This window comes from Podarcis tiliguerta (assembly GCF_965153285.1).
Source record: "Podarcis tiliguerta genome assembly, chromosome: Z".
Lineage (NCBI taxonomy): Eukaryota > Metazoa > Chordata > Lepidosauria > Squamata > Lacertidae > Podarcis > Podarcis tiliguerta.
In genome coordinates this window covers 22,762,159-22,778,382 of record NC_139553.1, presented here as the reverse complement: position 1 = coordinate 22,778,382, position 16,224 = coordinate 22,762,159, and the positions used below count along the sequence as shown (strand labels likewise).

General features: G+C 44.8%; 2 protein-coding genes across 9 annotated transcripts in view; one reads left to right on the top strand and one right to left on the bottom strand.

The window, feature by feature from the left end:
* Positions 1-16,224, bottom strand: part of LOC310669944 (craniofacial development protein 2-like) — a gene marked incomplete at its 3' end in the record, with an annotated part of 710,849 nt that overhangs the window by 516,095 nt on the left and 178,530 nt on the right. The window lies entirely within an intron of this gene.
* Positions 1-16,224, top strand: part of LOC310669435 (vascular endothelial growth factor receptor kdr-like) — a 231,540-nt gene that overhangs the window by 207,264 nt on the left and 8,052 nt on the right. For all 8 annotated transcript variants that reach the window (XM_083423419.1, XM_083423417.1, XM_083423424.1 and 5 more), the window contains 3 exons: positions 1,578-1,702; positions 3,125-3,203; positions 10,576-10,676. In XM_083423419.1, the coding sequence (XP_083279545.1) occupies positions 1,578-1,702; positions 3,125-3,203; positions 10,576-10,676 (305 nt within the window). The remainder of the gene's footprint in view (positions 1-1,577; positions 1,703-3,124; positions 3,204-10,575; positions 10,677-16,224) is intronic.

Sequence of the window (16,224 nt, the reverse complement as noted above, 5' to 3'; positions counted from 1 at the left end):
CCCAGAAACCAGAACAGCAAGAGGGATTGCTGCTTTCACTGCACAGCGATCCCTCTTGCTGTTCTGGCTTCAGAGATTCAGAATTTTTTTTTCTTGTTTTCCTCCTCGAAAAACTAGGTGCTTCTTGTGATCTGGTAGTTGGCAAGGCCTGGTCTAGCTCCTTTATTTTGACCCCCTTGGAGGATATGGGTATGGCTATGTAAAGAATACTCAACGAAACTAACACATTGAAAAGGGGCATAAGAGATGACTAGGTATCTTTGCTGTGTTTCTGTATTTTGATCTTTTAGTAGTTACTATGTTAGTTCTTTTAGATTTATATAATGATGTTTAGGAGGATGTTATCTAATTCTTCTGTGCTGCTTTACAACATGAACTTTAAAAAATATGTTTTGTATTTTTGATGATTTTTTTACAATGCTGTAAACTGCCTTGAGCCATTTTCAAAGTACAGTCATACCTCGGGATAAATACACTTCAGATTGAGCGCTTTCGGCTTTCAGTCCGCGGCGACCCAGAAGTAACAGAGCACATTACTTCCGGGTTTCACCGCTCACACATGTGCAGACGGTCAAAATGACGTCATGCGCGAAAGCGGCGAAATGAGACCCGCTCACGCACAGATGCGCTGTCACGTCTTGCATTCTGTTTGGGATGTGAACGGGGCTCCAGAATGGAACCTGTTCGCATCCCGAGGTACCACTGTATGTGGCAATGTATAAATTACCTAAATAAATAGATATATAAGTGATCATAACTCATTTTATTGATCCAGATTTCACAATAAAACATACCATAATAGAATTGCAGAATTATCAAATCTCTCAGGGCAGGGTTTGTGTGTGCTTTTTGGAAAAAGATTTCATTTATTTGGAAAATATTTTTACTTGTATCATCATTGCACTTAGCAGAAATTTAATTACCATTTCTGTAATTAACTTATTTGTATCAGAAAGAAGAAGATAAACATTTCCACCAGTCTTCCAAGATTCAAAGTGATTAGTGGATTGATCAACTATTTGGTGTTAAAATTGCAAAACAATAAACCATGGATTACTGTATCATTTAGGTCTGAACCACAGGGACATAACCTGTTAATATAAGGTAACTCCTTAAATCTTCCATCAAGGAGAACTGAGGGCATAACATTAAAATGTGCAAGAGGGTGCTCCAGTTCTGCTAATATTTGCCTTGAAAATTGTTATAGGAAATGCCAAATGACAGAGATGAGCAGATCTTTTTAGCTACTGAAAGTGAGTGTCAAATTTGTTATTTTTGTCTTCCTGATCAAGGCTTTGAGCTGGGAGACCCAAGACTAAATCTCAGCTCACTAGGTATCCTTAGATCACCTCAGAGACGAAAGGCCAGTCAAAAGCCCTACACCATCGTGCTGCTGCATTGCCAATACATTCACAGTAGTTTCATAGAAAAATGAAAGAAAGAAGCAAAACTCTAGAGGGTCTCTGGGATAGGCAACCTGCTAGAGACCAACTCAGCAGAATGTGACAGTCACTAATGTCTGAAGCCAAGTAAGAAAAATGAATCCCTTGTTTTCTTCTTGATTATGAAATATGTAGGATGGAAAAGACTACATCCCACTGAACATTACGTTGTGCCCAGATGGAGATTCCAAACCCAAAATCAGCATCCTTGAAGAGAATGTGAAGAAGGGTTTTCATCGCTGGAGTACACTGGAAGCCTAGTAAGGAAATGGGTTTTGTAAAACAATCATAATGATTCGTCCTTCTCTTTGGGAGTTGGGAGATGGCTGCTGCTGTTTCTAAGCTTTTGCTAACAGGAGGGTAAAGCCAGTGGTTTTGTTTGCTGTTCCGGGTCGGAAACAAGAGATTCATGTAAGAGGTCCGGGGTAGCCTGCGGAATCCCAGCAAATAGATAATACAGCATCTATATATCTTTACCAGCAAAAAGGCAACATTATCACAGGCAAGCAGAGGCAGTGGCTCCATTGCAGGAGGACATGGCTGTGAGTTAGGGGGACAGCAATGCATCTCTTGGTAACAATTGTACTTCTTCTTAAAGAAGATGGCAAGGTGCAGATGGAGAACCTTTTTCAGGCCAGAGCAAGACTAGTGAGAGGTGCAGCCAAGGGAGAATCCTAAGGGAATAGAGAATAGAGAATAGAGTTGGAAGACCACATTTGGCTATTAGACCTGAGGTTCCTGACTCTGATGTAGGAGACAATAAAGGGATATTTTCAGGAATACAGTGGGTGATAGAACCTCCCCTCTCCCCTGCTGACTTGGTTTTCTGGAGGGGTCATTTTTGCCCCTTCCATAACAGTCATGCCATTTGCTGTCTACTTCCTTCATCCTCCATAATGTATCATTCTCCTGTATTCATAGTTATGTTGCCTGCATAGCCCTGTTCTGGGTTCTGTTTTTTGACCCCTTTGTTTGCTTGTTTGTTAATATATTTATATTCTTTATTGAAATATAAAAGGTAATGTGTATGTGATTGTTAAGTGCACAGGATAAAATAAAACATGAAAAAAGGAGGGAAAGCGAAAACGGGGGGAAAGATAACAACCATATACAATACGAAACAAAAACAGAACTTATAAACATTACAAGATTGTTATTGTAGTTAACCTACATTTAACCTAATACAGCATTTATAGAAATTAATTCCAAATATCATTAAATTTATCCATGGGAAGTCTACATTTATAGGCAATTTTTTCATGTGTTGTGAGTTTGTACATACCTTCTATCCATTCATTGAAGGGAGCTGCATTTTAATTTTAATTTAGAGCATGACAGAAACCTGAAAGAGAGAGGGTAGGCTGTGGAGATTTTTTCTTTCTTTCTAATTTTACCTCCAAACTATTTTTGGGGCTGGTGGCTGTTATTTCCATATTCCATGCAACTGAGGCTAGGCGCTAGAACAACTTTGTTGGGGCCACACAGCAACTGCACAGGTGAGTCCTAAGTTTTTGGGGACCGGCTCCAGCATTCTCCTTGTGTTGTGATTGTGCCGTGGCTCAACAAAGACGATTCAGTACACATGTGCCTGAAAGCTAAATGCAGCTGTTGTTTTCATCTTTCCACCACACAATAAAGAACTAAAAGTCCATGACTGAATCTCTCATTCTCCTTGTTTTCAGTATTAACCCCAAGAATCGACCACTCAGTGTGAAAACATTTGATGAGGTGTCAGTCAAGAAAGAAAAAAGATTGCATGAGGTAAGCTTGGGCCAAATGCTTTCTTCCCCACAATGCATCTCTGTGCTTCCTTGCTCCTCCCAGTCTCTCTCTTGGAAAGCAGCAGTGAACCATCCACCAGAAGGTCAGGTAAGAAACACCTCTCTATCCCGCTGCCCACTTTTTTTGTCAGCATCCATCTGTTTCAAGAGACAATGGAGTGTGCTTCTGGAGGTAAAGTCAAACCACTGCGCTAGCAGCACTGAAATGACCTCCCCAGGACGCAAGCCTGGGCACTGTGCAAGACTATCCATTGGCTGATAGCCATGATGACTGCCATCCACCTCCACTGTTGGTAGCAGTGTACCTCTGGATACCAGTTGCTAGGATTCACAAATGGCAAGAGAGCATTACGCTCATGTCCCATTGCAGGCTTCTCATAGGCATCTGGTTGGCTACTGTAATGACAAAAGCTGGACTAGATGGTGTGATCCAACAGGGCTCCTTCTTGGATTCTTAAACAGGTCTTTGCTGAAAGTACATTGGTGTGGGCACAGGTGAGCCTCTCAGTTGGTGTCATTGCCAAAAAGGCAACGTTAAAACAGAAGCCTGTTGAAATAGCTTGTGGTGGGGGAGAGAGACCCAACAAGCTGGCCAAGCCTGAACTGAATGGTTGTTGGGTTTCTTTCACTATTTGGCACCTATAGTTATGAATACCTATCAATTTCCAAACAAGAGCTTGCATCTTTTCTCATTGGTGACATCTATCTTTTCTCATTTTGTTCTGCAAGCTGCTTCATAAAGGGAGATAGTTTTTAACTGAAACACTTTAATGGTAACATCTGTCTTTGCTTTTAGATCAAGGTGACATTTTAAAATAATGGTGCTGCTAATGAGCTCTGAATTGCTTTGGGACTCTTGCCCAGCCAAGCCCTCGCGCCAGTCCATTTGATGACTTACATGAGGATTAGTATCCGTGCAACATGTCAAAATAATTCAGTATGCTTGATTCAAAGAGTTGCTTGGGAAGGTTCAAAGTGCAGGCTTAGGTTCTTTTCTCCCTTTGCTTGTGTTATTTTTAGTGTTCATCGAACTGGATTGTCCTTAAGAGAAAACAGTCTTGCTATCAGACTGGCTGAAATCAATAAGAAGACTCCCAAAATCATTACCGAACTCTGGATAGAAAGCAGAGTAGTTGTAGGCAAGAGTCAGATGTTAGGGAGTTTGTACAGCTACCACCAGATACTGCAGCCTTACCTCTTCTCCTTCTCTTTTCCCAGAAACATCTAGCAATACAGAAGTGTGACATGTGGCATCATTGTGCTCTGAGTTTCCTTGCACCTCTTCCCTGGAACTGGAGTGAGAACACTCAGGAGTGCAGTGATATTGCATCATACATTTGGGATTGCCATATGTTACCAGTAGTGGCTGGTGTGGTGGGGTGGAGCCATAGTGTTGCCCTTGTGGTAAAGGTAAAGGTAAAGGACCCCTGACAGTTAAGCCCAGTTGTGAACAACTCTTGGGTTGCGGAGCTCATCTTGCTTTACTGGCCGAGGGAGCCGACGTTTGTCCGCAGACAGCTTCCGGGTCATGTGGCCAGCATGACTAAGTCGCTTCTGGCAAAACGAGAGGAGCGCACAGAAACGCCGTTTCCCTTCCCGCCGGAGCAGTACCTATTTATCTACTTCCACTTTGATGTGCTTTCGAACTGCTAGGTTCGCAGGAGCTGGGTCCGAGCAACGGGAGCTCACCCCGTCACAGGGATTCAAACCCCCAACCTTCTGATCGGCAAGCCCTAGGCTCTGTAGTTTAGACCACAGCACCACCCACACCCCTGCATAATTCCTAGATGAGCACAGGTTGCCTATATGATTGAAGGCTTAACCACATTTACCTATTGCCCCGCTCTTTCAAGCTGTAAAAGCTCTGTGTCTGAGTGGTGTTGGGGTTTTTGCCCTGGAGCCATGCCTGTGGAAACCTGCTCTTTAAAGCTGAATCAGAGCAAATGTCAGTTCGGGTTTTCTGTAGATTGACATTTGCTCCAATTCAGCTTTAAAGAGCAGGTTTTCACAGGGAAAGCTCAAGGGGGGGGGCACTCAAATACAAACCTTTCAGTGCAGACCTGCCTAGAAAGAGTGGAGCAAAAGACAAGTGTGAATAAGACCGAGGCTCTGGATGATGCAGCAGCAGGAGCACTGCATTGCTTCTGCTTGCCACTGTCCTGCCCCAGCCCATCTAAGCAAACTGCAGTGACACTGGTGTGGGGAGAGCAGCTCTACTCCACCCTATTGGCTGCTATGTGGTTAAATTTATAGACTGCTTCACACCATAAAGCACATAACACAAGCTCTAGTGAAATTGATTCAGCAAACTCTAAAGTGATAAAACCAGCCACACAAACTCTAGAAACAACCAAACTATTTCATCAAATATAAAAGTGATTTTACATAAATGACTGAGTTACACCTCTGGGATAGCCTTACTAAACAAACATGTCTTTAGTAGGCACCTAAACATCATCACGGTTGCTAATAACAACATTTCTTGGGAAGGTGATTGAAAGGGCTGTGCAGGGCAGCTCCAGGCATTCTTGGATGAAACTTATTGTCCAAACCTATTTCAATCTGGTTTCAGACCTGGTTTTGACACCGAGTCAGCCTTGGTCACTCTGGTGGATGATCTCTCTTCTCAGGAGAGGGACAAGGGGACTACAACCTTGCTTCTTTTGCCTGATATTTTCTCAGCTTTTGATACCTCCAACCGCGACATCCCCCTGTGAGATGAATGTTTAACAGCAGTTGCAGTCCCACCTGCAGGACTGTTCATTGGCCAGTTGGCATTTATGTTATGGGGTATCATTTTGTCCCCCTATTTATCATCTATATGAAGCTTTTGAGAACGGCCATTAGGGATGTGGAAGAAAGTGTCATCAGTATGCTGATGGCATGCAGCTCTGTATCTCCATAACATCCGAATCAGGAGTAGCCATGCAGCCTCTGGACTAGTGTCTGGCCACAACTGGATGAGAGCCAATAAACTGAGTTTAAACCTGTTTTTAACATGCTAAACAACTTGGGACCAGGATATCTATGGGACCACCTTGCCCACTATATTCCTGCCCAGCAACTGCACCCCTCAGATCGGGCACTTTGGAGAATACCATATGCCCCAGAAGTGTGCTTAGTCTGTACTAGAAATTGAGCTTTTAGTGTTGCAGCTCCAGCTCTCTGGAATCACTTACCAGTCAAATTAGACAGGTGCCTGTTGCAGGGAAGGCAGGAGGAGTCATCTAGGTCAGTACTGTCTGTGGGGCCTGTACACAGATTGGCAGAAGCTCTCTAGCGTCTTCCCCAGTCCCTATCTTGACTTGGTGGGTTTAAGCCTGGGACCTTCTGCATGCAGATGCTCTACTGCTGATGTTGCATTAGCTACATCTGTGTGTCGTTAGCTGAAGGCTTGGGACTTTCTGAACACAAAATTGTCAGCGTGTAGAAGAAGGGGGAGCAATTCAGACCATCGTATGGAGGATAGGAGGCTTGATAACTCTTCCCTTGCAGACAGTACTGGCCTAGTTGGAAGTGGCTTCCTGCATTCCTAATGTATCATAATTTAGTAACGCACCTGTTACAAATATATTTGCCTGTGCGTTGTGTGCATATAAATAGTCATTGCTCTTCATCATGTTTTTTCATAATGAATTATTTTATAATTCACAGTGTCCTTAGAAGAGAGTAATAGAGGAGATGCATTTATCAGTTCATAAGCTGTCACAAGAGCCTGCTGAGTCAGGCCAGGGGGGCTTTCACAGGATGCCCACAAGCAGGAACAGAGAGTAACAGCACTCTCTGCTTCTGCAGTTTCTAGCAGCTAGTATTCAGAAGCATGCTGCCTCTGACATGGAACATAACCAGCACAGTTAGTAGTCATTGATAGCCCTATCCCCTATCAATTTGTCTATTCCCATTTCAAAGCCATCCAAGTTGGCGTCTTATTTTCTTTCTTGGTTAGGATTGCTGTGTGTGAGTAATTTTTAATAATAAAAAATAAAATTAAAAAGTGACCATCCTGATCACAGCAACTTCAGATTTTCCAGGGTCAGAATACATAGAAATGTGTTTTGCCAGGGTCAGTTTCTGACACTTTGTTGGATGCTGCCCTCCAGTGCTCTGCAATGCATAGAAAACCTGAACGGGGAGACCAGAGACAGATGCCTTCCTGGGCATATTTTGCAATACAGATTGCAGGCACAGGGAGCAAAGGGGGGGTTAATGTCCCCGCTATCCTTTGTGTGGTCAAGTGTGTGTAAGGGAAACCCTGCACCCAAGGCAGAACTGTCAGTATAAAAGTCATTTGTCGTTTGGCTCTTTGTACAGCCAGCAAAAAAACCCGAGATCATTCTGATTGCCATTGCAGCTTGAACACATGTTTTTATTTCTCTCATCGCAACTGTAAAGAATATATTGAACTTGTCAAAACCATACAAGCAGTGGAAAACCGTAATTATAGCCGCTGCAGTGAATAAGATACAAATTTTGATAAGGTACCCGCTAACTGATTGCCCTTCCTTGGCAAATGCCCAGCCTCTGAAAGTAAGAAGAAAAACTGTGCTGGATCAGGACAAGGACCCATCCTTTTTTCACAGTGGCGAAACAAGTGTCGTGGGAAGCACAAAAGAAGGATCCACGTGCAACAGCACTCTTCCCACCTGTGACTCCCAGAAACTGGTATTCTGAGGAATTCCACCTCTGACAGTGGATGCAGAGCATCAGCCTTGTGGCTGGTAGCTGCTGATAGCCTTGTCCTCCCCTTTCTGTCTAATCCTTTTTTAAAGCCATCCAAGTTGGAGCCCATCACTATCTGTTAAAGAAACAGAAGCAGTTATGGCTTGTGGGACCTCACCTAAATGGAAGTGACACTAATCAGCCTCTATCCACAGCTACCCAACTCTTTCCTAACAGGCTTTAAAACAGAGATGGGAAACCTCTGGGCTAGGCCTCCCTATTTGGCCCTCAGGATGCTTCCCAGTTCACCCCCTCTTGGCATCCCTGCTCCTGCTTTTGCTTGGTTGTAATGTGTGATAATGCTTTTTGATTGCTTGGATAGAGATAAGTGGGAGGGGGGTATAGAAAGCTTTGGCTTTTGCATGGCTGGAATGTAGCTTACTGTGCTAAGGTAAGAATTAGATCCATTGATCGGACCCAGTTTTGCCTCTGCCTGCCCACAACCACTAGCATGTGGCCCCTCCAAATGTTGTTCACAGTGGAATGTGGCCCTTGGACTGGAAAAGTTTTCCCACCCCTGCTTTAAACACTAACCCCGCTCCCCAGGAGAAATCCCTCTTGCTAAAGATACCCAGGATTTAATACATGGGAAAGCCAAATGAATCAAATAAAAACATCTTTGCTTTTTATATAATTAGCCACCCTCACTATACCATCTGTGTACGTTAATTTTATATGGTTTTTAAAACTTGCCTCTTCCCCTCACCCCAGCATTATCTTCATAAAACTAAGAGAGGAAATAATTTACAGGCTAACTGCAGAGTGCCAGCATTATAAATGAAACTGCAGCCAGCTGTAAGCCAGGTGGCTGAGAATAGGGAGGTTAAGCCATTTCTCTGCCAAGAATATCCTTGAATTTAAAGTAGAGAGTGGGCTCTCTAATCACAGGAGTAGATCTGTCTTAAAACCAGTGGGGCACTACCATTCTGAAGAAATGCTTTCTCTGTGGAAGTATTTAAACCTAGCTTTCCTCTCATTCATAAGATCCCCCTCCCATCTCAGATCAATTCATTGAATGAATGCATGGATACATAAGGGGCCATTGGTGGGTTTCCAGCTGAGCTGCAGTCTCACAGATGTGCCGTTTATGTTGACAGGTGTCTCCATATGTCATCCTGTACACATGTGCAAAGAAATACGCATGGTTTCAGCAGCTCAGAAATGTTGTGTCACAGAACTCATTGCAGTCACTTATATGAACTAAAAGACTATGTGGGGAAAGGGCTGTGCTTTGTACGCAGAATGTCCCAAGTTCGATCTCTGGCATCTCTAAGTAGTGCTGGTAATGCCCCCCCCCCCAAAAAAACCCCAGAAATCCTGAAAAGGCGCAATTGGTCTGTGTAGACTAGGGATAGCCAACATGGTGCCCTCTAGATGTTATGAACCGCAACTCTCATCAGCCCCACTCATCCTCTCCAGTGGTCAAGGATGATGGGAGTTGGATTCCACATCTGGAGAGTCTTGTGTCTGATGTAGACAAGGCAGAATGATATAAGCCAATGGTATTGAGTCAGTATAAAACAGCTTGCTTTGTGGTTAAGTATGCCGATCAGAAGGTCGGCGGTTCGAATCCCCGCGACGGGGTGAGCTCCCGTTGCTCGGTCCCTGCTCCTGCCCACCTAGCAGTTTGAAAGCACGTCAAAGTTCAAATAGATAAATAGGTACCACTCTGGTGGGAAGGTAAACGGCGTTACCATGTGCTGCTCTGGTTCGCCAGAAGCGGCTTAGTCATGCTGGCCACATGACCTGGAAGCTGTACGCCGGCTCCCTTGGCCAATAAAGCGAGATGAGCGCCGCAACCCCACAGTCGGCCACGAGTGGACCTAATGGTCAGGGGTCCCTTTACCTATGCTCCTTGGACAAGGGACTGACTTTTGAGAAAAGCATGTAGAGCCAAACTAGAAATGTGCCACAGGACACCTGTGATCAGGATCTCTCTCTCTCTTTCTCTCTTTTACCAATTAACATCCCCACATGGCTCTTTTGAATATGATGGGCTTGACACCTTATGCACTGGTATTTTTCCCTTCGTTGTGCCAACTGGTGCTTGGGATGTGTTGATTTACTTTGGGGAAATGACCTGAAAGAGTCGATCCAAAACCCAAAAAAAGCTTATCTATAGTGACCACTACTTCAATCTTCACAGGAATTATGCAGATCTCCCAATTAGTTTAAAAATAAAATAAAGCAAGCAAGCTGGAAAACCTAATCATGGGAATTCTGCATTGCCTAGCTTTGCTGGCTGGGATTGATGGGAACTGTAGTCCAAACATCTGGAGGGCACCAGGTTAGAGAAGCCTGGCCTCAATATTTGGTGGTTCCCTAACCATGTGCTTAATGGACCCTCCATAAACAAGGCTTGTGAAGCCTCCTGTGGTTCTGATGGTGTCATCACTAAGGGAAGAAAAGCTGTTTGCATTACAAAAATTATAGAGGGGTGGAACTCTGCTTGGAAGGGTTAGCAAAAATTGAACAGCTGGTGTTGGATTCACTTCTTTCTGCTTTTTCTGCCACTGCCAGGCAGCATTTGCTATGAATCCAACCCTCCCTCGAGATTGTATTTTGAGCTTGAAAGAGCTGTACAGCCCTCAGTTAGAAGAAGCTAAAGCTTTTGTGTTTTTTCCCTTCTTTAGGAATGTGAGTCAGATAGCGGGATGGTGCTGACTTTGGATGAAATGAAAAGCCGGAAGAGATTGGAGATTCGTTCTTGGCCTTATGGAATCATGGCTCTGGCGTAAGTACCCCTGGATTAATACATATTAGTTGGCCTGGTGTGCTTATCCATGATTTATTTGGGATCACTGTGGTTTGTTTGGATGTGCAAACTCAACCCAGCAGAGTAGCCATGGTTTATTTTCTACAAAAAAGTTGTGATATATAGGCATGGCTTTGTTGTTGGCTTATGAACCATGGCTTATTTTAACTATGTTTTGGTATTATGTCCAAATCCTTACTTAACCATGGTTTGTTTGGCCACCCCACCACAGACACTCTCATGAGGCAAGAGCAGCTGGAAAACAAACCAAGCTTTGAAGAAACAAATTATGGCTTGCTACGTCATCTGTGAGCTGACTTGTGGTTTATCATACAAACCATGCTTTAAACAAACCACACTTAGCTTTACATGCAAATATAGCCATTGGCATCCTTTCATAAACTAATATATCCAAGAATTGGTTTGTGATGAAATACAAGTTGTATTCATTCATTATTCATGTCTGGGGTCATGTATAGAAAGAGGGAAAAGAGCCTTATCACTGGCCCTGATCCCCATTTGTGACTTCTTAAACTTAGTATAAATGTTTTACATTGCAGTCCTATACCCACTTAGCCTGGAAGTAAGCCCCATTGAACTCAGCGAGACTGGCTTTTGAGTAGATTTGAATTGGATTGGCTGGTCTCTGCTATATAATTTGGAAAGTTTGTTTTTTGTTTTTGTTTTTTGCTATGCACTTGGACACCTCTTACGATATAACCAAATTTGCATGGTTCTAAATTTGGTTAGATCAAGGAGCAGCTTTCATCTATGTTTGGATACGATTAGACAACAGTGTGAATCAAGATGAACCTTTCAAAACTTCCCTGATTTTAACCAAATTCTGAATGATGATTCATGAGATCAAGGAGCACATTTTTTGCTTATGTTTGGACAAAATTTTTAAATCAAGAAGGCTGACTAAACCTGTCAAGACTGCACTGATTTTTTTGTTTCTTGAAATTTCCAAACAATGCCATATATGAGGCTGCTAGTAATCAAACAAATAAATAATTAACAGTGCAAATCTGTACATATATACCCAGAATACTATTTCAATGGTACTTACTGTTGTGCCACCTTATATTTACTTCAGCTCCTCTGTACCACTTTCTCTAGCTTAAAAAGATGTACAGTCCTGACCTGGGTTTATAACTCATTGTTTCTGCTGCCACCAGAAATACCAAACATCTGACTACTTCCCACCTCTAACATAGCCAGTCAAGAGGCATGTGTGTGTGATACAAGAATTTACCGTATTTTCCGCCCTATAGGACGCATTTTCCCCTCCAAAAATGAAGGGGAAATGTGTGTGCATCCTATGGGGCGAATGCAGGCTCCTTGGCTTCAGCGATAGCAACGCGAAGCCTCTGAAGCCTGCTCCGGAGGCTTTGTGTTGCTGTTGCTGAAGCCAGGAGAGTATGCTCTTTGAGGCTGGCGGTGGGGGAAAGCAGCGCTTCCCGCCATTGCCAGCCCCACAAGCTGGGTCAAAAAGCCCGCAGGAGCTGCACACTCTTTAAAGGCTGTGCGGCTTCTGCGGGCTTTTCTATGAGGTGGGGTAATTCCCCCACCTTGCAGAAAAGCCCACAAGAGCCGCACAGCCTTTAAAGAGCACACCGCTCTTGGGGGCTTTTCCCCAAGGAGCGAGAAGGGACTGACTGGCTGAGTCAGTCCCTTCTCCCTCCTGTGGGCTTTTGCGGGAGATGGGGGAATTCCCCCACCTCCCGCAAAAGCACCCAGAAGCCGTGCGCTCTTTAAAGGCTGTGTGGCTTCTGCGGGCTTTTCTATGAGGTGGGGGAAGCACTATGAGGTGGGGTAAGCACATAAAAGCTCTGTTCTCCAGCATATCAGCGCTGCCATCCACACTCCATACACATCACTGCCTATGGTAGGGCTGGTCCTGGTGTGTATAGCAGGAATGAGGACTCTCAGGTTCGGGGGCCAAATTTGGCCTTCCATACCTCTTTATCTGGCCCTCAGGACTCTCCCCAGGCCACACACACTCCCTAGTGGCACCCCTTCTGCCAAGGTAACCCTCCTCTTTCTGACTGGCTGGAATGTGTCTTTGAACTCTAATAATGCCTCTTTAGAGCTGGGTATGGCAGTGTGTGTAGACAGCAGCCTACAGTACGAAAGTAAAATTCACTTTTGTGTCTCTGCCCACTCCTATCTCTGGCCTTGCCCATTAGCATGTGGCCCCTGGAAGGTTGCTTGGAAGGAAATGTGGCCCTTGGGCTGAGTAAGTTCCCCATCCTTGGTGCATAAGGTTTCAGCCTCAGTTGACTAAATAACTGCACTCCTAAAGTTTATTTCATATATTTATGAGGATCATTCCATATCATCGAAAGCCAACACCTAGTTAAGCCCTGAAAAATACAGCTTTGCATCTACCCACAAACTTGGAAAAAGCAGCTCTGAATATCATCTCTTCTCTTCTCCATGGCTTGCTGAGGCTGGCTGGGAATCAGTATGTCGCCCTTGTTAACGATATCTCTCTTCTTATCAAAAACATTTATTCTGGACCTATTACAAACAGTCCTGCTTTACTTCTACAAGCCCCAAGGAAGGCTTAGTGTGTTTTCCAAACCAGGGTGGCTCTTGAGGCTCCCGTCCTCTTTCCACCCCCCACCAAATCTAGCTGTTTATTTGACTTGCATTTGCTGAGTTGAAAGGGTGGAGGAGGCGGTGGAATTGGCAATGCTTAAGTGAAGAATTTGGAGAGTTTAGGGAAGACAAATACAAAACTCTAGGACTGGGAATCCTGTTGGACAAACAATGACTGTATGCTGTGTCAGGTGTTAAGAAAAGAGAAACAACATCCAAAGAGACAGGCTGAATATGAGTTGGGTGTGAGTCCTGTATCTTCCCTCCAGAGATATATCAAATGAATGGAAGGAAGATCTGAATCCTTTTCCCCTGAAAAGTGAGCTGTTTTCAGCAAGGGGTATAGCATGGGGAAGGCCAGGGGGCCCATGGCCCTGGGTGCAGATTTTTGAAAGGGCGTAAGGGGGGACACGGGTGGCGCTGTGGGTTAAACCACAGAGCCTAGGACTTGCCGATCAGAAGGTCGGCGGTTCGAATCCCCACAACGGGGTGAGCTCCCGTTGCTCGGTCCCTGCTCCTGCCAACCTAGCAGTTCGAAAGCATGTCAAAGTGCAAGTAGATAAATAGGTACCGCTCTGGTGGGAAGGTAAACGACATTTCCATGCGCTGCTCTGGTTTGCCAGAAGCGGCTTAGTCATGCTGGCCACATGACCCGGAAGCTGTACGCCGGCTCCCTCGGCCAGTAAAGCGAGATGAGCGCCGCAACCCCAGCAACTCGACTGGACCTAATGGTCAGGGGTCCCTTTACCTTTAAGGGGGCACAACCAGGCCCCCTCACTTGCTAAGCTGCACCCAGCTGAGCCTTCAGGGCTGGGCAGCAGCAGTGCCTCCTTTCCCTTGTGGCCGGTGAAGGGGTGCCGCTGGCGCTGCCCACAGAGGCAAGTGGCACGGGCAGTCACTTCTGCGAATGGGGCACCACGGCCCTCAGTTCTGTCCTCATCACAGGGCAGCTTCAAGCCTCTTTCTCCTTCCCTCGCCTCACTCACCTTTGGCTCAGACCAGCTCAGTCAGCAGTGAGGGCTTCGGCTGGCACAACCACCTCTGCACCCTGGCGTTCTCGTACTCCCCAGGCACTAAGAACCCACACTATGTGGCTGTTTTCAGCCTTTCCAGTGAATGGGTGGCAACGGAAGGGAGTGGGTCCAGTCCTGACCTCCCCCACCAAACATTCACTATATGCATCACCAGAAATGATTGTCTGCAGCCCTGAGAAACTGTTGGAGAATTTCTTCTCTATCCCTAGATAAATTTTCCAAGGCTGAAGCAGGCTGACACGTAGAGGAGAGGGCTATTGATGGCTGCTTCCAGAGTGCTCTTGCGCACTGATCCTGCACGCAGGTTTCCCACAGGCACCTGGTTGGCCACTGTGATAACAGGATGCTGCGCTAGATGGGCCATTGGCCTGATCCAGCAAGCTCTTCTTATGTTCTTAGAGAAAATTTATATGCTGCCCTTCCTCCCCTTCCCATGGATACATTCTCTTTTCCCCTCCTGGGAGAATTTTGTGAAATAGCCCCCAACATTTCTGTGCCCTCAAGCAGTATGGAGGGTTTTCATTTGGCAATTTGTGCACGATTCTCGTCTGAACAGGCCTGTAGCCGTGAGGTAAACCTCAAGTTTACGTCTTCAGCAGGGCAGAACCACCTTGGTCATCATACTCCTCTGAATTCTTTCAGCAAACCATTATTTGATATACATTGAAGTCTTGGCTCTGCCTTGTTTTTGTCATACCCAATTAAGCTCAGAAATAATTAGACCTAACGATTTAGCTGAGAACCAAGATATTCCCCAAGTAGGGCATAGCTGAGGTGCTTCAGGCATCAGAATGCCAAAGCATTCCAGCAAGGATACTGCCTTTGCCTCAGACGCATTTCTCCTGGCAAAATCAAATCGAACAACCCTCCTCGACTGTGGCAGGCCTTCCTGTTCCGATCTGAAGTGTTAGGGGGCAAATCATAATCATTAACAGCTTCTGATGGGGCTCCAACTGGTTGTCCGAATCCTACATTGAAGCTAAGGGACTTGCCTCAGGGACCATAGCTCACTGCTACAGCACACACGCTCTGTGCCGAGTAGATTCCAGGTTCACTCTCCAGCATCTGCAGGTAGGGTTGGGAGAGACCCCTAACTGAAACCTTGGATAGCCATGGCCCATCAGTGGAACCCAGAAGTGGAAAGAGCTCAGGCTTGTGGAATGTACTTTGCTTTTTACTAGAACCCCTCAATTCACCAACTGCAATTAGCTGAAATTCTGAGCACATGCTCAGATCAAGGATTTGTTTTCAGTGCCAGAACTGAACTCTCGGCAACTTTATGCAAAAATCTGCTCCTGGTTTTCCTCCCAGGCTTTTTTACATTTGGGGGGAAATATGGCTTTTTTAGTTGTCATCCATAAACAACTGGGAGTCAGAAACCCTTGCTGCTGTACTGCAAATCACCCAGAGATATATCAGTAGTTATTGATCTACATTTTGCCCACCATTAACACTTGATTGGAAGCTGCCCAGAGTGGCTGGGGAAACTCAGCCAGATGGACGGGGTATAAATAATAAATTATTATTATTATTATATTACATAAACTAAACTAGATGGACCAATAGTCTGACCTGGTACATGGTCCTTTGCTGATGTTTATTAAAATAGCAAAGTTTCTCGTAATCTAGGTGCTCACTGAATGCCAAATTAGTATCCCCCAAAATTAATCTGACTAAAATCAGGGGAGACAACCTGAGCATCCATCTGGCATCACTAGAATTTTCAGTGTTTATACCACCTGTTTCTAGCATGTTAATACAGACTGAGAGCATGTTCCAGGCCTTAAACCTTTACATCCCATTAATTGTCCCATGAAGCAGATTGTGGGGAAAATATCCATTGTTTCAACAACCACATTCACTACTGCAAATTCTAATTCAACTTACAA